This window comes from Parus major, chromosome Z (assembly GCF_001522545.3).
Source record: "Parus major isolate Abel chromosome Z, Parus_major1.1, whole genome shotgun sequence".
Lineage (NCBI taxonomy): Eukaryota > Metazoa > Chordata > Aves > Passeriformes > Paridae > Parus > Parus major.
The window spans coordinates 46,418,253-46,442,377 of NC_031799.1; the positions used below are offsets into that span (position 1 = coordinate 46,418,253).

Consider the following 24,125-nt stretch of genomic DNA (forward strand, 5'->3'; position numbering starts at 1 on the left):
TGTTCTTGGAAAACTGAATTGAAATGAGACCACGTGAAGAATACTTTAGTGATGTTCAGCATTTGCTATGTTTATTTTTTACTTGTTGCTGTGTTAGTGCATTGCTCTAATGGTTTCTAAACATTTCCATTTTAATAAGGTTTTAAAGTCTGCTCACAAGACTTTGCTGTGTGCTGTTCTTAAACAGGGTTGTGTAGAATGGAAAATGCTAGTTTAGGTTATCAGCTTCTGAATCTTTTTTGTGCTAAAAATAAAACTTTCCTTTGTAAAGAAAGTTGCTGCATTCATGGGCTGGGGTAAGGAACAGGAAGGCTGTAGTGCTTGCAGGGGTCTCTGCTCTTGTCCTTGTCTGCTGACCTGAGTTTCTCCCTCTTGTTGCTGGATTCAGCTGTGTGGAGTGTGGTTATTTGGGTCAGTGGCGACAATCTGAATCTTTCTGGGGGGGGCCATCGCAGTGGGATGAGAGGTAATGGTTTTAAACTAAAAGGGGATGCATTCTGACTAGGATTGGGTGGTGAAATACTGTCACATGTTGCTTAGAGAGGTGGTAGATGCCCCATCCCTGGAAGTCCTCAAGACTAGGTTGGACAGGGCTCTGAGCAACCTGATCTAGTTGAAGATGTACCTGCTCACTCGTGGGAGTTTGGACTAGATGACTTTGAAAGGTTCGTTTCCATTCTCTGACTCTGTGATTTTACCAGGGCCTTTCTGGGTCACACTGACCATCTTCTGTCAAGAAGGTCACTCTCCAGCTCTCCAGCACATGACCCATGCTTATGTTGCTTCAGCAAGGCAGTTGCTTGGAGACAATCACATGGCATAATTTGGAACCAAATGAGGGTCAAAACTGCTTGCTGGTAGTCTTGGCACTGCACTGAAGTTTTCTCCCTTTTCTCCCTGAAGTGGAACCTCAGTTTAAAGGAAGGAAGGGCTAGCTCCTCCAAGTTCGTAAATTCAGGAGATTCTGAGATTCTTATTATGCTCTCTTGAAACTTGATATGAATACCCGGATTAGCTCTGCAGCTGTATCAATGACTCTTCAGTTTAAGAAGCATTATGGGACATCACTGTGTTTGTTTTAATTCTTAATCTTTGTCTTGATAAAAGGACATGGACATTGATTTCCTCTGTAGAAATAAAAGCAAGGAGTGACTTTTGTATATAATTTTTTCTTTACAGTGCAAAAAATACTAGGCTAAGCAACTCTTAATTGCAGTGGAAAGCTTTTGCACAGCTCTTACTTTTGAGTAGCAGCATCATATAATTCTGGTTTGAAATAGTATGGGATGTATTATCCACTGTACAGGGTCCTTGAGACCTTGGAGCATATGAGGCCAAATGTCCTGTCACAGGGGTCTGTAGGATGAAGAAAAATGATCCTGAATATAGTGAGATAGCATATAGATGTGTGCATCATTCCCTTGCATTAGCCCCAATTAAAATTTTGATAATTAAGTATTTGATTTTGTCTCCTCTGTCCTATTATATCTTGAGACACCATTTCACTTTTCATTCTTATTTCATTTCAGAACTGCCATATGTAAAGCATACTTATATTCCCTTTAAACACCAGCCAATAAATCAAGTGCTCAGAGCAAGACTGTCAGTTTGGACACAAGTGATGAGTAGTTGATATGCATTATCCCTAAAAAATGAAAGAAATGGAGGACTTTTCAGAGTACACACTGTATTCAAGTTGCAGAAATATTTTGCTACTCTATAAGATGTTTCATACAAATCAAAGTGCTGTTTGTGATTACTGAGTAATAAGGAAGTAATTGAAGATGTCAGTAAGCACAATAAATGAATCACAAAGTTGTTAGCTTCTCTCAGAGAGGGAATAGCCTAGGCCTGGACAGAACAGTCATGGGGTGTAGCAAGGTGTGTTCACCATATCTACCTCCCTAGAGCAGAGGTTTATGGTGTTGGAGTGAGCATTAAAAACTTTAGATAGGGAAGCGCTTCTACACTTAAACATCCATACATATTTTTATTTCAGAAACACCATTTTAATTTTTATCAGCATATTTTTTTTGGCCTTATGTTGAGAGCAGTCTTTGACATTGCCCCGTGTGACTGCCCTTATGGGTGTGAAGATGGTTGCTTCCAAGATGCTTTTGCTTATCCTTAAAATGCAACAGTGTTTTTGATTTGCAAGCTAGTGATCTTAATACCTTTTACTCAACCTTTGGAGGCTGCTGTTGAGAGTCTTAGTATCCTTCTTTCTCTGTACCATTTCCTGCTTGAAAGCTGTTCAGCCCCACACTATTTTAGGTCCTGCCACCCTGGTTTCTTAGTCTCCCCAGTATTTTTTACAGAGTCATGCCAAGTGCAAGTCACCCTGCTGTGATGGAAAAGGAGATGTGTGGGCAAAATAATATCTAGACATAGGCCTAGGAAAAGTTTTTAGTAGGTAGTTCCTCTTTAAGACTGCCCAAGACAGCAGCTGTCACACTGGCATTTGGTATATCTGTGTTTCTCTCATTGCCCTTCACACCTGGAAGTATTTTCCGCATGATTCAAGATGAAACTTTCTTCTGCCAGAGATGGTAGAAATGGAGGTGCTGCTGGGTGAAAAACAGGCCTTCCTAGAGCCGTATTTTTCCCCCTGCTGAGGCATCCTGAAGGCTGCAGACCAGTAGGGCAGCCTGGCCTGACTCTGTACACACATCAGAGGGTCTGGAGGGTAGATGGGCCACTCTGTACAAAGTACATCCACCTTAGTGGAAGAGTACTTGAATTTATGATATACTGTTGGTCACATGCTTTATATCCTGTGACGTTTGAGGATGAGGAACAATTTTAAAAGGCACTATCAAAAGAAAGCAAGTCTATCCTTTGTTTTTCTTCTAAAGTGTGGATTTTAAAAGCATTTTACTGCCATTCTTTTTGGTTACTCTAGAGCTGTTGTGCACTTCCACAGATTGCACTGAAGGAGTTGGAATCTAAGTCTTGGGTTTCTATAGGATCAAATTTTATTACAGGCTGATAGGAGCATTTACAAATATGTATTACATTCTCTAATGCTTTGCATTCTTTAACGGATGGCAGGAAATAGAGCAGGAACTAGGAGTATCTTGTCTCTGAGTGCAGAGTCATCCTGGAGATCATGCTGGTGTGTTACCATTATACTTTTTGTTGATATGCTTCTGATCAATATTGTAAGGGCACTTAGATGTCATTTAATGGTATTACTAGAAGAAATTTTCCGTATTTTTCTGCGGAAATCGATTTTGTGGTTTTCATAAGGTAATTTAGGTAGATGGATTGGAAAAGCAGTTTTAAACTCTCATAAATTATTAACATATTCTGTTAGCCACCTTAAGCTTCTGTACTTTGCTGTACTTGCAGAGGTGGATATAAACTAGGCAATAATATGTTCTGTATTCTTGCATAATGTCTCACTGGCTTTTCTAGTCTGAATTTTAAATATTTTTTTTTAATATAGGTGTTTGGAACTTGTTCAGCAACCAAAATGTGTTGGAAGAAACATTATGTAATTGATGTGTTTGTTAGGTTGTATTTGCTCTTTTATCTTCTCTCTTTTTCCATCTTGCTCCCACCCATTTTCCATTAGGCTCTACACTGCTTTTATATCGATCATCTTCCAAAGCATGTTAGGAGGACCACTCATGAAAAACAAAGTTTCTTTGGCTTGATTTGTAAGAAAGAATTTAAAGAAACTTCTTTTTTCCTTTTCCCCCTTCTCCACCCTGCCTTAACATTTAAATCAGCGAGTTATTCCCTTCTCTTTGACAATGACTTGAGACTTCAGACAATTGTCACCATGGTCTGAACAGCTGAAGAATTTAGGCTTGTTCTCCTTCCCTTGAGTTTTCTGATTCTACAGTCAACCCCTGAATAAGTTCACCTTCTGTCAAAGTCCTTTCTCACAATTTTTTCCCAAAATAAACACTGTTTTTCACATGTTTTTTTCAGCAGAACCTCCCTCTGACAATAATGAACAACCCGCATTTCTAAGCTAGGCTTAAGCCAGACTCATGGCCAGAAGAAGAGTTCCCTGTGTTTCAAATGGGGGTTAAATGCTCATGCTGCATGTCCAAAGCAGTTTGTTCACCACCTCAGAGCTAAATGTGTCTGATTCCAGGGGGAATTCTTCTCCCTTGGGTGGCTGCATGGTGCTTGAGGCTGTGGTAGGAGTAGGGCACTTAAAGATGACGCTTGAAACCTGAAGACAGGTTGGGAACTGCAGAAAAAGATTTCTTCTTGCCTGAAGAAATCCCACTAGGGCTTTCCAGTACTCTCACAGTTGCAGTGTCTGTGTTGGGTTGTGCTCACACAGCCGTTTCTTACCAACTTTCTGCATATGCATTCATTGTGCAGAATGAATTTTGTGCAAGTGGCCTTCTCCCAGCAAACTTCTTTTTTGGAGAAGCTAAAGTGAGAAGACAGCTCTGGCACTTTACCTCCACAATAACTGAACCCAAGTAATTTGTATGTCACTGTACAGAGAGGTTTGTTTCTTCTCTTGAAGAAGTAGCGGGGTGGGCAGGGATTAGGAGCCTCAAATAAAATCTGGGATAGTTTGATTAAAGCTTCTTAGGCTTTCCAGGATAANCCTCCCCCCCAGGATATATATTTTTGTAAACATATATTATGTGACTAGATTATTCTGATTTTTTAAAAAAAAGATATGTAAGGCAGCTATAAACTTCATGTCAAAGATGGAGAGCTGCAGAGAATGAAATTCCAGTTTGGGCTGGTGGGAGTAGGATATGGACCCAAAAAGAGTGGTTTAGCTGTATTTTTAAATCCCCAGCTTGTACACAAAGTTAAAACTTCAAGCTTTTGGAGGCAATGCTGTTATATATCATACTGGAGATACTGGTATGAAGTTTGTGGATTACCTGTCAGCCCAGCTTGGTGGGGAGCCTGTGATCTGAATGGGCAGTTGCCTGGTCAGTCAGGGACCAAGGATTCCTCTGGACAATACTGTCTGCTGGGGCAGTAAGCTGCTGACTCTGTTTCAGTGGTCAGCTGCTGTGCACTATGCTATTCATGTTTGGTAATGCAAGCATATTTCATACCACTCTGTCCTCTTGTCTCCCAAAGCTTAATTCTGAGGAGCACTGGAGCAACCACATGTTGCGCATTTGGGGGTTACAGATTTTTTTCTTATTAAACTTCCAGCATTTTTTTGTCCTTATGTTGCATCCCACAAAACTTTATCTCACTTCTTTTATTGTTCATGCTTGAATTACGGGATTGTTTGATGCAACTGTCCCCATACTTTCTGAGGCAGAAAAATCTTATGGGAATTGAATTTCTGTAACTGGAAGCAACTCTGTGGGTCATCAAGTTCTGTGTTCACAGTGTGTGTCAGGTTTGCTGCTAATAGTTCTCAGGAAAGCCTCGATATAGAAGGAGAAAAATTCAAATCCTGATGAATAACCTTCAAGGATTTTTTACCAGTGCATCTGAGAGGAAAAGGTGCTATCTGTGATTACATGTATCTGAAGTCACTACTTCAAAAGTTTTACTGGGAATGATTAATTTCATTTGAAACCTAAGTAATAATTTGTCAGCTTTTACCAGAAGTACAACCACAACATAAATTTGATGTGTTCATTAGACCAAGAAGGGCATGTGAAATGCATAATACTAAATACCTAAATAATGGCAAACTTTTATGGAATGCTTTTGGATTCTAGTACTTGAAACGTTAACAGTTACATAAGCAGTTACATTACTTCTTTCTAATGCGAATGTCACTTTAGCACAGCTGTGCATCTTGTAGGAGGAGCAGCCTCTAGAACAGGTATGAAGCTTAAGTGTGTTTCTTATTCTTTACTTTTCTTCTTTTCATTTGTTGTTCCTTTGGTACTAACACTTCCCATCTTCATTATTAATCACTAACCAAGAGGAAAACAATTTAAACTAAGCGAATAAGAAACACATTTGCCAAAACTGTTGGTACAGACAGCTCTTGCAAGAGAAAGTCATCGTGTATGATTTTCAACCTACAGTCAAGAGAAACCTCAGTCTGGAGGTACCTCAGGAGCTGGATCTCTGCACCATTCCATTTGAAGCTTTGGATAAATCAGGGGGAACCAGCCAGTCCCTTTGTCCTGATCAGCCAGTGCCCAGGCTGTATTTGGAGAGGAAGTGAAAGGCATGTGGAGAGCATTGAACTGTGGCAGCACTGAGATGTTAAAAGTTGTCTTGTGTATGTCTTTAGGATATTTTGTTCACCTGTGCAGTAATTATTCTTTAATTCTCCTTGATTCAATAAAAAATGCTTACAAGATAAACTGCGATTACAGGTAGGTCCCAAAGGAAGCCTTTGGATTCATGTTGCTGTGAATCTTCAAGAAGCTAATCAGCACTTAAAAATACATACAATACCTATTAATTCCCAAAAATTTAAAAACCGGGTATATTAAAGTATTTAAAATACATACATTAATATATTTAAAATATACTTCTAAGTATGATTATTTTTTAAAGGATGCTTCATCTGTCTATTTATTCTTGTGCTTAGTTAAGTTTACTGCCCTGTTGTTGCAAGATAAAGCAGCTTCTATGAATTTTATCTGACACTTTGGAAGTTGAAATTGATGATGTCTTATGCTTTCTTTGCTGGCAGGTTCCAGTTGCACACTGTTTTGGGCCTCCAGGACATTACAAAAGAAAGTTTTGCACTGTGTGCAGGAAGTCCCTGGAGTCTCCTGCCTTTCGATGTGAAGGTAACTTGAACCCTACTCGTACGGCCGTCTGTGTGTCACCCAGTAACCTACAGTTTCACTGCATACCTCGAGTGCTTGAGAGATTTTTGGTTTGTTTGCTATCCATTCGTTGGTCGTGGGAAAGTGTACTTCAAACTAAGGAATAACAAACCAACCACCTTTGATAAAGTGCAAACTTTGTCAAACCTGTATGCTTTGTTCATCTTTCCTCCAATTTGCTTTGAGCAAGTCTGTGGTGGTGTGCAATGTATCCCTGCCTGAGATGGACAAAGAATGAGGAGCAATTAGGGCAAAAGAAAGACTCATCCTGTTGCGGTAATTTATTTCTGTTTCCAGTGGAAACATTTGATACAGAGAATCATCAGGTATTCATATTTCTAGAAAAGAATGTAGAATTTCCTGTGTTACTAGTCTCAGATGTCTGTTACTTGTAATGAGGATGAGGTACCTTCAATGGAAAGATATTTGAAAATATTATTTGTCAAAATAGTGCTGCTCTGAGTGTTCTGACATGGATTCTCTGAAAAAACAGTAATTAAAGAAATCACTGAAATACCAGTGATTTTTATTTGAGATGCATGTTGGCATGAGTACATGACTGATTTTGATATAGGACAGCTCTTCAATTCTCCCTTGACCTAAATGTCTATTAATTGTTCAGTTGAGTTGTGAGGTTAAATAGAATTTACTGTTTTATAGGAATATTACCTCTGAACTGTTAAAAAAAAAAAGTCTGATGAATGAAGAACCAATTCTTCAAGGAATTTTGTTGCTTCCAAAATTTTTGCTAAAATAAGTTTTGCTAAAGATTATGTCTTACTGAATATCGTTTTTCTATGTGTAGGGGAAGCAATCCTCTTTGATCAGGGAATTTTAGACTTAGAATGGTGCAGTATTTCTGTTCCTGCTTTTGTCTGTTGAGTTGCATAATGGAGGCAAAATGTTCTGAGTAGTGGGAATATGTCACTTAGTATAGTCACCATGTGACCAGGAAGGTTTGGTAGGACCAAACCTTTGGAAGGACCAATCATTTTCTAGCGATCTAGGAAATAAGAGTCAGAACCTATGTGCTGTGAGATAGACATAAAAATTTGAAAATAAAATAATTACCACTAGTTACCTCTTAACTATTGCAAATAGCTTGAGTTTAGTGATCCAATTTAGTCAAAGCTTTCTAAATTTTGCTCTCTTACTCTCTTAATTCTACTGCATTTGCATTGTATCCATTTGCTGTGGTTTAACCCCAGCCTGCAGTCAAGCACCGCACACAGCTGCTCACTCCCTGTCCCACCAGTGGGATCAGGGAGAGAACTGGAAGGGTAAAACCTATAAAACTCATGGGTTGAGATAAAGACAGTATAAGGTGGAAAGCAAACCCCCCCCCCCCCCACAAAGACAGCAGAAAAAAACAAAGTCATTCCCTGCTTCCCTTGAGCAGACAGATATTTCACATCTCCAGATAGCAGGGCCCCCCTCAAGTCTCACAGCGACTTGGGAGAGCAAGTGCCATCAATCCAAATATCCACTCTTTCCTCCTTCCTCCTTCTTGCACGCAGCTTGAACTACATAGCAGGATGTCAGATGGTCTGGAATATTCCTTTGGCCACTTTGGGTCACCTGCCCTGGCTGTGTCTCCTGTCAACCTCCCCCAGCTTCCTCCCCAGTGTGGCAGTACAAAAAGCAGAAAATGCCTTGGCTCTGTGTAAGCCCTGCTCAAGAATAACTAAAACATCCCTGTATTATCAATCCTGTGTACAGCACAAACCCAAAACACAGCCCCATTCTCGCCACGGTGAAGAAAATTAACTGTACCCCAGCCAAAACCATCACACAAGTGCAAAGGAATATTTTTTTCAGATATTTCTATTTAAGTGTTTGTGAACATGAAATACATGAAATTTCTTGTTGTAATTAGGTATTACAGATGCACAGAAATTTTTTTTATGCTTCGTTGAAGGTTCTGAATTGTTTTCCTCTCATGGGTTTGACAGTTTTACTATTTTGGGTGGTGTGACTTGTTCAGTAGCCCTCTTTCTGAATACTAGTAAGTCTACAACTTGTTTGCTAATTTTTTAAAATGTATTTTACAAAGGGGGGCAGCTGAAGTTTATAAAATGCATGAGATTCTTCCTTTGCTCTTCAAAAATGCTTGTGGAATTTGTTTATGAAGTCTAATGTTTTAAGCTGTAGAACTTTGATATCCAGGTGGAGATATTGAACTTTATTCCAATTTTTTTGTTTATTTATAATAGTTTAATACTTAGTTTAATACTACAAATCTAGTCTTGTTTATGGTGTTCATGTCTGATACTAAATTTAAGAACTTTTCCTGGACTCTTTACCATAATTAAGATAAAAAAGAGGGTTAGGATGGGTAATGATGTCAATCATTTTCTAAAAAAATTATTGACATAATTAAATGTACTTGTGAAATAATTTAAATAATTTGTTTTCCACTGTTTATATCGTAAAATAGAATAAACTTTCTTGAAAGGAAATAAAAGGTTTTAGCCACATAAATGTTGTCAGAGACCTGTTCTCAGAAATGAGGATGTATGTGTATTAATCCATGGTGAAATAAATACATATTTCATTGGTAGAAATGACAATAGATTGACTCCAAATTCTGCTGACAGTTACTGATTGCTTTGGATAGCTATTTTTACTACCAGATTTCACTGGTGTCAGTTGAACCTGGACTCATGATGGTGAGAGTTGCTCTTCCTTTTATTTCCAAGAAAAAGGGGATGGAAAGTAAATAAAATAAATTGGAGTAATCCAAACATTTTTTTGTTGCTGAAGTTTCTTATTAAGCAAGGAGAAGGAGATTTATTGAAGAATGAGGCAGTTAACATTTTAAGGCTTTTTGCTCAAGTTCATGTGTCTGAAATGAATCAGGTTGGGTTTTTTGGCAATCATAAGTAACTTTCATAGCTAGCTTGAAACAGAAGATCATTATTCTGTTACAAGTTAAACAATTATGCAGCTTGTGGAATGGCTGATAAAGATGATCATTCTTTTTGTAGGACCTCTAATTTGATCTTAACATTCAAAAATATCCTCTTTCCTACATTGGGTTAGTCATCTTAAGAGATTAACTCCTGTGACACTCCTGCCATTTATGTGAATGTATTTCATACCAATTCTGAGCTAGGTTTGGTGCTAGAAGCAGCAGATGTGAATTAAAGCAAGGGTAAAACCCACTCTGTGTTCTCACAAAGTATAGCAAGGGGCTGTGCATGCCTGTGTTGGCAAAATTAATGAGAAAACCCCCAATGCTTCTGTGTAAATTCCTTGAAGCTGTAAATTTGTCTATGGGCACTTTTCACATTAGCAAGAGTATGACTCAAAGCATCTAGTTTGCCTGTTTAGTTGAATTGGCAGAACTGGAAAATATTCCTGTTACGTCTGTTAACAGGGAGAAATGTGAGTGGAGGATTCTACAATGTGACTGTGCCACAGCTGAGAGAAGTTCTTGAGTGCAGTGAAGACATTCAGCATGGGGAGCTGTGTGTGTTTGTGGTTGACTTAGTCATGAGTCTTTGCTCTGGTGTGATGGTAGATTATGTCTTCTATGGGGTTAGAATAACACAATGTCAATTCTGCTCTGAAAGAGTCCAAAGAGATTTCAAATTGGGTATTATTTTCTATGTAAATTAATAATGTTGCTTTCAAGATACTTTCAGATAATGTGCTAATATGTGCAGTTACTACCTTCCAATCTTCAGGTTACAGTTCTCATATTTTTATTATATGCTTGGAGAAATAACCTGTTTGACCAGAACTGAAAAAGTATTTGAAAAATTTGATGCTTGTCAATGTCAATGTCTCATGCTTTCATTTACTTGATGAAAAGTCAGATGCCTTCCCAGAGCAATACAAGTATTTACAAAACAGCTACAGAAGGATCTTTTTCATCCATCTCTGTCTCTGAGGTCCACAGAGAACCCTCCTAACACTTGAAATGACGAAGCTAGGTATTGAGATCTATTAGTTATTGGCTGGGGGTGGGGGTGGGGTGGTTGTAACTCATCACTTGTAGGGATGAAACTGCAGATTCTTTTCTTTCATGTCTGCTATTTCAAGTCAGCTTTTAAATAATGGAGGTATTTTAAAACCAAAACTTGCCTAAAGTTTTACATGCTTCACTAAAACTTCTTCCACCTACAGTACCTACAATATTTTGGAAGGCAGTGTTAACCTTACTTAGGAGAGTGCTCTGGAGAAATGGTTTCCTTTTTTTTTGACAATGAAATAGTGATTTACCTTACATAAGGTGATTGACTCAAAGTAACCTTCAGGCACAGGTATGTTGGGAGTAAGCAGCAGTTCCTGTGAAACTGAGACAAAACCGAGCAGCTGTACACATTTAACTTTATGAAATTGGAAGAAATTTGACGAGTGCTTCTTGTCAGCAAAATTAGCTTGGCCTTTCCTGTTTATTTTGTTGCATCTTTTTAACACAGAGGAAGTGGGGGAACACACAAAACAATGCTGGTAAATATCTTTATTGTCTCTCTTTGCTGAATGTGAAGAGCGTGGAGAGAATGTATGGTGTGAAAAGGGTAGTGGAGGACAATTAAAGGGGGGGAGGAAGGAGATGCAGAAAAACCCTGGGGTTTCCATCCTAAAGAAGTTTTCTTGTTTTTGTGCTTTTAGTTTGTGAGCTACATGTGCACACAGACTGTATCCTGTTTGCTTGCAGTGACTGCCGGCAGTGTCACCAGGATGGGCACCTGGACCATGTAAGTGCAGATGCCTCTGCAGGGGAAGGTGGTTGTGCATTTTGTGATCTAGAAAGGAGCAGTCTTGGTCTTGAATTTCACATGCTACCAGTTATCAAAGCTGGTTGCTTTTTGGCAGGCAAAAGACATATGTGACTTCAGAATATACTACAAAGAGTGAGATGAATTTAAATGCTGATATATTCACGATGCTTTTGAACTCTTACTGAAAAGTCTGTGGAATATGTGCAACTTCCAAATTAAGAATTTTAAAAAAAATAATCAAGCAACTTTTATATACGTTTGCTTTGCAAAAGCTGGCTTGGAACTTTTTTTTTTTTTTTTTTCCCTGTATGTTGAGCTGTTGGCTGCCTTGTATCCCTGGCAAACATTCTCTTATCCATGCTTCCTGCAGTCTGACTAAAGCAAGACTGCCTATTTTCTTATCTTCTCACAGTACAGTAGATACAGAATACTGATATCATAGGATGTTTTTTTTTAAAAGGATTTTGTTGTAGTGGACTGTGAAGGAAAACCACTATAATAAATTTTTTGATAGTTTGATAAATTTTCTTCTTTTAGTGAAATGTAAGATTGTTAAAAATTCATATTTATCTTAAGAAAAACTTAATGCCCTAGTCTCTGTTGCTATTTCCTTAGAGCTATTTGAATTACTGTTTTTTAAAGTTGTATTGAAGATGCATCTGTATCTGATTCAGGTAATGCTAAGTCTTGATGTGTTCCCTCAGGATACTTACCACCATCACTGGAGGGAGGGAAACCTTTCTTCAGGTGCTCGTTGTGAAATTTGCAAAAAAACCTGTGGATCTTCTGAGGTGCTCTCTGGCATGAGATGTGAATGGTGTGGCATCATGGTATGTTGTGCTGCTGCATGTATTTGTGGGAACCACATATATGTGGGCATATTTGAACAATTGATACAAACATAATTTATTCACACACTGTATAAATATATATTTTGTATACACTTTGTAAATACACTTAATCTTTTTTAAATATATATATATATATAGTTATGTGTTAGGTAGGAAATTTGATTTTTTTAAATCCTCCTCATAGTCACTTCAATGAGCAACTCTCAATGTTACAGTGAAGCTTTGTGTAAATCCAGTGGAATTTAACTGGGCCTAATCAATTATAGATCTGTGGTTGGAAGCCTGCAGTCACTTTCTATGTGAAATCAGAATTTCTTTCAGATCATGAATTCTGCAAGGTTAAAGACTTATCATTCTAATATGTTTTCTCTTATTTCAGTATAGAATAGGTCTTGACCTGTGGTTGGGGTTTTTTTAAGCTGTCAATATCAGTTTCTGTGTTTTTCCATTCATATGACACGTGTTGATTTCCTGTGCAGGCTGATGGTACATTTCAATAATTCTTCTGGAAACCACAGCTTTTCACACACTGACAAACAGTGTGCAGTGCAGATAACAATTAGTCCATCCACTTAATGCCACCTCGTATTACAATATGATGGAAGTGAAAGTAGTACCAGATGAGTCACACCTTTTCCATTTCCCCCATAGAGTGGAAGACCAGAGACTTCAAAATTCTCCATGCAGCTGCATAAAAACATTTTGTTTTTAATGGAAGAGGTTTGTGATCCTTCCAAGTCTCTTGACATATAAAGACCCCCCATTATTGGCAATACAAAACCCAGATTAAACAAATAAGAATCTAGGGTGAAAGATGGGCCATTCATTTAATGAATGTGATTACAAAAGGTCTATATAATCCCTAGCCTCAGTTACACTATTTCAGTCATATTTTTTTAGAAATAAATTTACTTTCTATGTGTATCACAAGTTCTTAACTGATGCTGTTGTTTATAGGCTCATGCTGCTTGCTATGTAATTGTCACACCAGAATGTACCTTTGGAAGATTGAGGAATATGATTCTTCCTCCAAGTTGTGTTCAGTTGTTTTCTCGCAACTTCAGCAAATTGCATTGTTTTCGAATATCGGAAAATTTGCATACAGAATCAGGTAAAACTTTCAAAGTTGAATGCAACTAGTTGGTGAGCATATTTAACCCAATGTCGTAATTCAATTAAGTATATTATTGCTAATTTTTACAGGCTTTTGTGGAAGTACTATAATTTCTTGCTATTTCTGGGACAGGTTAGGGATTTTTTTAATAGACACAGTGCAAAATGCAGGAACTTCTGTTTACTGGTGCTGCGCAATTTGTACACTATTCTTGAAACAAAGAAAGTGAAAATCTAAAATCAGAAAATTTGTGGTTAGTGTTATCATTGCTGGAAACACTTACTTCTTATATCATGTGTACAGGTACTTTTATTTGTCTCTTGGATTAAGCTCCTGTCCTTTTTAAAAATTTCCTGTGCTGAAACAATATCATGTGTCTAGGCAGGGTAATGTTCTGCTGCCATCTAGAGTGAATGTTTGTTTAACAGCTGTTTAGGAAGAAAATTTTTTTTTAAGCCTGAGGTACACCAAAGTATTTTTTAATTTATATTTTGATTATTATGCACCTGTAAAACCTTTCCTTTGGTGCTTGAATGGAATAGGAAAGGAAATGAAAGGTAGCAAAATACGTTTTGCTCATGAAAGTTAAATATTTGCAACTGCTCATTTCTCAACCTGGCAGATTGCTCTTGAACTTTCTGCTCTAAAGTCATGTTTGGTTTTGGTGAGGAGAGCTGATCATGAGCAAGACCCCTGTGTTCTGTGTGCAGAAGCTGTAGCAGTAGTCCTGCTACTGCATGAACTGTCTGACCCAAGGTCTACATAACCCAGACACACTCCAGTGACCTGCCAAAGGAGGTCTTAGGTTGCTTTTGTGGGTTGGGTTTTTTTCAGTGAGTGTGTTTTCTTTTTCAGTGAATTTGCTTGCTAGTGGTCAAAGATGTAGTATAGCACCCACTTGAAAATCATGGAGTTCCTAATGCTTCCAACAAAAGTACAGAGAAAAAGTTACAAAAGAAATAATCAAAATAAAGAGTGGATGAGCTTGATTTTGCTGCAAGGCTCACTGTGAACTTTGGTTCAGGTCTATTGTTAGGTATTTCACAAGTGTCCAAAGGGTTTAAGTGAAGATAAGGTTGTATTATTATAACTAAGAGAAGTTAATCACAAACCTTTAAAATATAGTCTTTGGTTTGACTTTTCTGATGTTAACTATGTTTTTCTCTTCAACAGTGGTGTGTTCTTTAAATATGTCAGACTTTCTCTTTTTTTATTTTTAAATTACCTCTTAATTAAAATTGAACGTAGAGTACTTTAAGTGAAAGAATCCAAGGTTTTAGCTGCACCTTCTAGTTTCTTCCTTCAATATTTTAAGAGATTGAAGAAAAGGTTTTCTATTTCAGAACTTACTCTGCACGCTAAGTGTGTTAGTTCATGTTACACATAGTCAAGGTTTTTTAAAGTAAGAATACCTTTTTTGCATTTCTTTAATGGAAAATTTTGTCTGGTGCTTTGAATTGAGAGAATGCAGCCATTAGCTTGTGGTCAGAAGTAGATACATACAAATGGAGAAATATTCACTAACTTAATTTGGACCATTTCCAGTGCTTTATTGTGACATGAAGGAGAAAAAAAATCAAATTGAATAAAACTCACCTAGTTTGGAAAGCCAGAATACAATTTTATAGTCCTTAGCCTGCATGTCACAGAGGTATGGTATAGCAACAACCTGAAAAATCTGATTTCTAACACAGGGTCTCTTTTCTGTGGCCTATGAGAATTTCTGTCCCTTGGTCTCAGCTCCTCATCATCCAATTGGCAGCATCCTCCCAGGATGGGAGGCTGCTGAAACCCAGGGGAGTAGGGGCCAAGCCATGGGGATGCTCCCCTTTCCTTCTGTTGCACATCTGTTACATATCTGTGAACTTGACAGCTGCTTTGGCAATTGACATCTTTCTTTTTTTCATGGTCAGTGAGCCACAGCTGTGGCTCAGCACAAGGCATGGTGAGTAATATTGGTGGTGCAGCACCTGCCTTGTACTCCACTGTGCATAAATTGTTTTGTTCTGTCTTACCATAGCTGACAGTGCTTTTTAGCACCTTGGTTTAGCACCTACATGCTGAATGTTCAGGTACTAGTCTGGTGTCTCCACATGTCTTCTTTTACACCATCCACAGCCTGTTGAGCCTTGCTTCAAGACCTGTTGCTGGATGTTTGCCAATCTCAGTCTTCTGCTGAAGATCAGGTGTCTGCAGGTCACCGCCAAAAGCACCAGATACCATCGCCATATGCTCTTTTTCTTTGCCCAAATTCTTCCTCAAAGGCAGAGCCAAGGATTCTCTTGAGCTAATTTTCGTATCAGCCTCTGTCGAGGAAGCTCAGTGCTCTAGCCTTTTAGTCCTTCTTGTTACTCAAGTTCACAGAACAGACCTTCATTTTCTAACAAAACCCCACTAGCTCCTGGCATGTGCTGAAAGTTACCAAGATGTGTTGTGACTCCAGAAGCTCCCTGATACTCTCTTAGGATGTATTTGATGCCCCTCTGACAATGAAGCAACTCAGGATGGCTGCCCCAGGAGCTGCTGCTGCTTTTCCAGGGGAAAGGTATAGACTCTGGATGGCAGATCTTGTTAAAGATTGTGTGCATGTTAGGGATCTCTTAGGGGAGCAAGGAACTCCTTTGTTGGAAGATAATTAGCACTTCTGTGTGATGGCAGGCTCAGTAAGAAGTCCTTCTGACGTGTCATGCACAGAGGGTGCTTCTCTGTTGCCACAGCTGACAAAGGACATGGCTCATAAGATTGTGGGAAGACCAGTCTGAGGTACCAGAGAAGTGTTGGCAGCTCCTGGATGGGTTGACTGCTGCAGGCATAGCTCTTCCCAAGCTGGTGGTTGGGAAGTGCCAAATGACTTGTCCCGTGCAGTGAAGGAGCACAGCCGTCATCATGGACCTACTGGGGACCATTTGTCAAAAGCGGCTTTTGCCACAGTGTAAATGCTAAGCTTCATCACCAATGTTTAGCAAACATCTCTGTGCTGAAAGAGACTTCTTTTAAACTCTTGAGGTACCAGGACGTGCAATGGTAGAGCAGTGTGGAGCCCCTTCCTCCAAATAACAAATTTCAAAGAAGTCATTGAACTTCACTGGAATGGTTTCAAGTTGCTGTTGGTGTAGATTTCCCTACTATTCAGACTGAAGGAGAGAGTGTAATAAAAGAAGTCAGCTTCTTTTCATCCAAATGGAGAAAGAAGAGGGTTGGGATCACTCAGGAGCAGTCATTTCCTATAGTTATATTTACCACTTCATTTTATTTTTTTTTTAAACTAAATTATCTGGAGTGAAATTTAAGAAGGCATTCAGCTTTCTCTTATTTCAGGTTGTTTCAAGACCATACTGTCTAAATTTCCCTCCAGTTTGAAACTTGATGTTTGTCTGTCAGCTATAACAGGGAAAATATCTCGACACTTCATATTTTAAAAGCCAGAGCTCAAAAGCGTTATTGTTGGTCTTTCTTGTAGACATTTGAATCATTACACAAATATTCAATGAGTTACCTGGTGTCAAGTTTAGGACTACTGCCTAGTACCCTTCTTGACATGCTATGATTCCACTTCTTGGAAGGTGTTCTCTTGCTTTGGATTTTTACTTCCTCAGTACCTCTTTTGCTCTGAGGATTTGCCTTTACTTGTTTTATTTTCTTTCTTGATTTGTGCCTTGATTTCATGCTTTTTCCCTCAGTGGCAAAGTATAGTTTTTTCAAAAACTTAAATTTTTGGGAGTTTTGCATCCCAATCAAGACTGGGATTTTCAGTGGGCGTGAGTGTGAATACCATTATTTGATGAGCACTTGCATTGCATTCTACTGCTACCCTCAAAGAAGGAAAATTGATCATGTTTGGATTTGCACTGGTCTTGTATGGCCCTGAGTGTCAGGAATGAGAACACAGTGAGGATCTTCTTCACAGAAGCAAATGCAAAATGTTCACAGCATTTATTTTAATCTTTTTTTAATATGTATGGTTTTACAAGGGTGCATTATTTTCTGACATGTTAGCTCCTAGCTTTAGTGAGAGTTATGGGCCTAATGTCAAAGTCCTCTTCTGGAGAGCAGCAATTTCTTTCTCTTTGTGTGTCAGTAACTTTGTTTTTCACTTGTGGAAATTACTTCTGTAACACCATTATTTCTGACTAGAAGGCTGGATTGATTTGGTAATTTAAAACTTAATGGAAACCATCCATACTTCTGTGACAGTCAAACATCATGACTTCAGAAAAGAATGAAATGCAGTAGTTGCAATATTAAAACTAGTAGTATAAGGATCTCGTGTATGCCTTCACTACATGACAATGCAGATTTGGTTTTTTTAATGCTGTTTTAATACTATAAATTATTATCATAAAATAGGTAAAAAAGAAAGTGTGCTTTTCTAACTGATTCCTTTTGTGTAAGCTTGTTTGATGGAAACTGTTCTTAGATGGCAAACACCTTCTCCCCTGTATTCAAGTTAACAAAAATCCTTTCTTAAAATGTCTCTCCTTTTACAGATGAGGATGATGATGTTGATGGGTCAACACAAGGATCAACAAAAGATATCCAAATTTCAACCGATTCAAGTAAGCAAAATTTTAGTAAGGGATGAATAGTCACCCATTTCTTTACTCATATAATAATCTTTATTCATATAATAATCTTTATTCATATAATAATCTTTATTCATATAATCTTAAATTGTATTGCCTTATGACAAAATATTAAATTGTTATTTTTTCCAATGTTAGGTTTTAATTTTAGGTCCAGAGTTTTGGTCCAATAATCTTTATTCATATAATCTTAAATTGTATTGCCTTATGACAAAATATTAAATTGTTATTTTTTCCAATGTTAGGTTTTAATTTTAGGTCCAGAGTTTTGGTCCAACGCATTTATCCAGGGCCTTACAAATATGTCCTTGGTATTTTCTGTTGGTAGGTTGACATAAGTGGCAATCTGTTCATTACCTCGACAGACAGGTTATTTCTCTCGAGTCAGTAACTGAAGAAAGAAAACATGGTGTTGATAACCCATTGATAAGCAACAAATTTAAAGGGCAAACAGCAATGTCTTTTCAGAGCATTTTGCTTCTAAGTTCGCTGGATCCAAATTTTGCTGAGGACGTCAGGTGAATGTGGTTTGGTTTTTGGCTTGGGCATGTTGCAGTAGACAGGATTGAGCTGGACTTGCTGTTTTTTATGTAGTTAAATTTTTAAGCACGTGGAGTTTTCTGAGGTTAGTAATAACCAAATTCTTGCTTTTTTAGAAGATGAGGTAAAATTTCAATTTAAGAGCTTCCCACGCCTATAACCATATTAATAAGTAGAACAACATGGTACATGCTACCTAATGTAGCTGCATGGATTGTTGTAAAAAAGATTTGAAATTCATTTCATTTCATATCAATAAATACTAATTTATTTATAAATCTTGAAGTTCTTGCAAAATTAAGAGGCTAATTGTGCAAATGCTATTTGGAATTTTAAAATATTCAACTCAATAAGTAATTAAATCAGGTATAGAAGAGATCTCAAGCATCCTCTTCTTTCACTTTCTTAGTTCCTGAATGACTTTAAGTTATGATCCACCGCCATACTTCCTTATTATGGGAAAACACTCCAACTGCAGTTGATCTAAACAACGTGATTTACGTGGTTGAGTGTGAGGACTTCTGCATTTCAACAATTAAGTCTATTTCCCTTATGACTATCAAAAAGAAAACTATGTATCCAGATATTTCAACATGATTCATTGGAAACATTAGTAGATGCCAGTTCAGCTTTAGTTTAGCCTTCCAAAAAGAAGAAAAAAGATATGAAAATTCAGTAAACAAACTTTAATATGTCATTTGTTCGGGCCATCTCTTGAGAAAGCAGCAGTAGATGCTATGTTTTCAAGGGTCATGTAAAGTATCAAGAGCTGTGTTTTAAAAAGAAGAGTGGCATAAAAAATTGCTTTCTTGTAGTGCATTTTCACAAAGCATAGGACAGTGTAGAGCCCAGTAACTTCACTGTGAGTTAGAAAGCTCAGCTAAAAATACACTCACAAAGATAGTCAGAAGAAGCATTTACTGATAAGACAGACTGTGGTGATGCAGTCCAGGGCACGGCCATGCAGTACCAACCAGCAACTTCTTTAAATGTGACCAGTTCCCTTTGTCTCCTTATCCTTCTGTTCTCCTATACTAGTTCTTCCCCAAACCACTTTGATCTCTTGCTTTGATTCCTCTCCTAAAGTTCCCCTAACAACACTTGTGCCATCCCGGAATGCTTTCCACATGTGTCTCATATATATCCCTGCAAGCTGAGTGACCTCCTTGGTTGCTGAGGTGTCCTGCAGAGCTTCCCCTATGGCCTCCTCTGGTGTGTGCCACCCCCAGACCATGGGATTGATGACCTTGTGTCAGCTCAGGACATGGCTGCTCTGATAACCTACCTGGTCAAGTTATTGAGGTTCACCTGCCAGCTGTCGTGCTGTTGTATGTCTCTGTGTGTGGGGAGGCATGAGCTACTGAATTTAACATGACAATGACATGGTTGCAGGGGGCTGTACCACTTTCACCTGTGTCTGTATGACACCATTTGTATAACGTGGGTCAAGAAGGAGATGCTCACTGCTTCTGTGTGTTGAATCAGTAGATCTGCCATGTCTTTTGGGATGTTACCATGCTCTCTCTCAAGAGTGTCTGAACTCAATTGCATTCCAGAATATTTAGCTTTTCTTAATTCCTGCTCTCTATGTTTTAGGGGTACGTATTTCCAAAAACAATGAAAACAAGTCAGAACAAATTGAATAATATTGATGAGGAAAGACACATTTTTTCCACAGGAAATAGAAAAGAATACCAAGTCTGTAGTTTAGTATTAGAAGAAGATTTCAATTAGTAGCCTACATTCATCTTTTTACTTTGCTATTGTAATGGGCTTGTTGAGTGAAATGTAAAGTTAGAAGATCCAAGTCTTAATATTGGTAGCTTAGATGTGTTAAATCAACCACTGTATTTAGCCTACCAAGATACGAAAACCAAAAGCATAAAATTAACATTAAAACAACCATACAGTTTCTGAGTTGATAGATTTAACAGACATACACTGGGTTTGGCAAAGGACTCTCCCTGCCCTGTGAGAACCTCTCAGAGCTCACTGGCTGCAAGTGAATAGTCTGATTCAGCATACATCCAATCTTCTGCAGGACAAAATTCAGCCATCAATGAAAACCCATTCTGGAGGAGGTTTTAGAGGAATGTGTCTACCAGAGAAATGGGGGCTGCAGTGCTGTCAGCAAACAGATGTTTCACAGCATGTCCTTCCTCAGCCTCTGTTTTGCCTTGCTCTGGGTACTGTTGATTTGCCAAGTAAGAGATAAAATGGTTTTGCATTAGATAGACCCAAGTCATTGGCTTAGAGTTTGCTTCTGTCTTGTCTCAAACCTGCTGACAGTGCAGAGGAGACCTCCACTGTAATTCTGCAAGCAGGAACAAACTGTTTTCCAGAAGAAGCAAGGACAGCATATAGGGAGGGATTTTTCCCCTAAAGATGCTTAAGAAAATGTTAAGCTTTCATAAAAAGGGCCGTTGTGTTCTTCTGTAATTGTTTACAGATAACTCAACATGTCACGGGTTCCTCAGCAGATGCTTGGGAAGGCTCTAAAAACTAAGAGAAGGGTTAAGAAGTGGCTACCAGAATGTTAACACAGACTTGTGCTTCAAAATTGTTTTGAAACTAGGGGAGCTTGAGCTGCTCGAGAAAACAAGTTCACAGAAGGCACACACCTGTGAGTGTCTCTCCTGGAAGAAAAAGAGCTAGAGAAAGAAAGAAGGAAGGGTGGGAGAAAGGAATCTGGGATTCTGAAAGGCTCTCTTCAAGGGCAATAAAAATAAAAATACAGAATTCTTACATACATTAATGCCATGTTGTAGGTTATGAATCTTAATACTGAAATAAACCAAAATTTGATAGTCCCCACTGTTGTAATGTGAAGTAGAGTAGAGAATGTAATATGAAGTAGAGAAGGAGAACATAAAGCATGTAAATAGCACAAGTTGTTTGGGGAAGAGTGGTTCTTGGTAAGCTATGTTGCTATAATTTAGTGTTTTAAGAGTAATTTTCACAAATACACTCAGTATAGGTCTCTAGCTTTCTTAAATGACGAAACGATTCAGGGCCACATAATTTTCCTGTCTCAGTCACGAGCCACATGTTAGTCTTTTCAGACACTGTATCCTGTCTGTGGGGATTTGGAAGTCAGAGGGAACATGAACTTTGAACTCGTCCAATGCTGTTTTATTATTTTCCCAAGAAATCTTGCTATCTTAGCCACTGAAATCAAATTCCATGCTTTGGTAAATTATGCCTGGAGTTACCCTTTTGTAGTTACTTTCCCCTTAGAAAGGGTAAGCATGAACAACAGGTTATTTTCACCTCAGTATCGCATAGTAAGAAAAAAAATGATGTGTTTTTCAGGAGAAAGTCCCGATACTGTGTACTCCGGTCCAACAGGAAAAGATAAAAGACATTTAGTAGTGAGGTGCCAGTATTACAAAACAGGCAGTAACTCCTTTAAGTGACACAATTTGATAAGTGCATCTGTTGTGTATTAGCAGGGGTTTATATATATATGTACATACTAGGTAGGGGTATGTAGACTTCACTTCTGTAACTGGATCATTTTCTAATATATAAAAATTGGAATGGGTGGAAGGAAGAGCTTTACCTAACTTCAGAAGTGGTTATAGTTGAGCTTCTTGCCAAGGCTAGTTAGACAAATCAGATTGGCATAAGACACCCCTTAACTTACATGTGCTGGATGTGCTCTTGACTCAGTGGAGAAATGTATTTCTGGATGACTAATTGCAGTATGTAGCTGTTTGTTCTTTTGTTCATGTGCTTCCTGAAGCTCACGTGCAAGCAAGCCATTTTTCACTAAGTTGCAGTAAAAGTGTCCCCTCTGAGGAGTACAGTGACAAAGTTAAATGTGATTTTTCACTGATAAAGTTGAAGAGTTTTTTTTATGTGATGGATACCAGAATTAGCAGCATTATGTTTATTTATCTAAGAAATATGCTTGAGCTTAGGACATTATTACTGGTCCATAGATCTAAACTTATTCTTGTAAACCAGTTTATTTTGAGAGTCGGTCCAACTGTTCTTTAACTGTTCTTAAGACATGGATGGAGAGCTCATAAAAAATTCTCTAGTTACAATTGCTAGGGATTCTTTTAGACCAACTAGTATCTCATAAGAGCGCAGACTACAAAGGCACTTCAAATGAAAACAAGTACTAGAACTTGAATGAATGTTTTTATTCTCAGATGGTCGTCTTCTTTCTGGATTGCTAGAGAAAACAGCAGAGATTTTGATAGTGTTACAAAAGTTCATACTCAGAACATCAGCTGTGCTGTCAGAAACCAGTGTTCATTTGTTTTCTCAAGTTGTGTTAGCTCTAAAGAAGGTCACCCAGGACACAGTGTGTCTTTTGGTTAACATTTGTCTATGCTATAGTTACCATGGAGATCTCTCTGACAGAAATCTGTGTTTAAAAGAATTCCACTCCTTCTGGCATAGATCCAGCAGAATTTAAAGGAGTAGGTCACTTTCCAATGCACGCTATGGCCTCAATGCAATGGTTGTTGGGTTTCAAGGGTACTTTAGAAGCAAGAGTTGATGATATTTGTATCTTCCTTATACTGTGACTAAAAAGAAATTGACAACAGACACAGCCACTATAATAATTGGAAAACTGAAAATCCACGGTGATACTGCTTTTCATATCAACAGAAAGAATTTAAAAGTCACAATGTATCTATCATACTAGGCTGGATGTGGCTCTGAGCAACCTGATCTAGTGAAAGATGTCCCTGTCAGAATTCTTGTACTCCATGATCCTTGAAGGCCACTTCCAGCCCAAACTATTTTATAATTCTGTGATTTTATTTATTCTGTTTCTGTCTGTTTTGCTTTGTACATGCATCTGTTATACAGGCATCTCTCCAAAGAGTCACAGCATGGCTGAGGTTGGAGGCAGTGTGGAGGTTATCTAAGACAGCCTTCTGCTCAAGCAAAGTGGCTCAGAGAAGTTTGTCATGTTCAGTAAGGTTTTGATTATCATAACAGAATCATAGTTTTGATTCTGTTTTTTTTTTGATTATCATAACAGAATCATATCAGGTTTGAGTTAGAAGGGACCTCAAAGATTATCTGGTCCCAACCCCTCAGACATGGGAAGGCACACCTTCCACTAGACCAGTCAACATAGCCAATTTTGTCCCAGGAGAGACTAGGATGACTTTGGAGTAGGATGGGAGGTTATACTGGGGACTGCTTTGCTGTGCAGTGAGATCTTCATGTTACATAACGAGAATGTCCTTGCACACGCATTGTGCCATGACCAGTGGGATTGATAAAGACGAAATATCCTTTAGAAGTGGACAAGTTTACACTGAAAAAGAAGTCCAAGTGTCTGAGTGTCACATCTCAGAATAAGGAGAAATAAAGATCATGAGCATTAAGGTATCATGATTTCTCTTTGAGGATTAGAGTCTCATTTTTAAATGACTGCTTTCACGTATAAGTACTAGATAATCCTTTAGTTCTGTGGTGTTGGCTTTGATTGAAGTTGCAGTGCATACAGTGAAGCAGAAATAGGTGGATTAAACACAACATTAGTTTGAGATGGTTCAAGAGAATTAGCACTGAAGTGTCGTTGCTAAGTT

At 38.2% G+C, this 24,125-nt stretch overlaps 1 protein-coding gene across 1 annotated transcript in view; it reads left to right on the plus strand.

Annotated features, from left to right (window-relative positions):
• DGKQ (diacylglycerol kinase theta) overlaps nt 1-24,125 on the plus strand; it is an 88,730-nt gene that overhangs the window by 26,497 nt on the left and 38,108 nt on the right. The window contains exons 4-8 of the mRNA XM_015652211.2: nt 6,608-6,707; nt 11,367-11,452; nt 12,181-12,306; nt 13,285-13,438; nt 17,929-17,997. Coding sequence (XP_015507697.1) covers nt 6,608-6,707; nt 11,367-11,452; nt 12,181-12,306; nt 13,285-13,438; nt 17,929-17,997 — 535 coding nt within the window. The remainder of the gene's footprint in view (nt 1-6,607; nt 6,708-11,366; nt 11,453-12,180; nt 12,307-13,284; nt 13,439-17,928; nt 17,998-24,125) is intronic.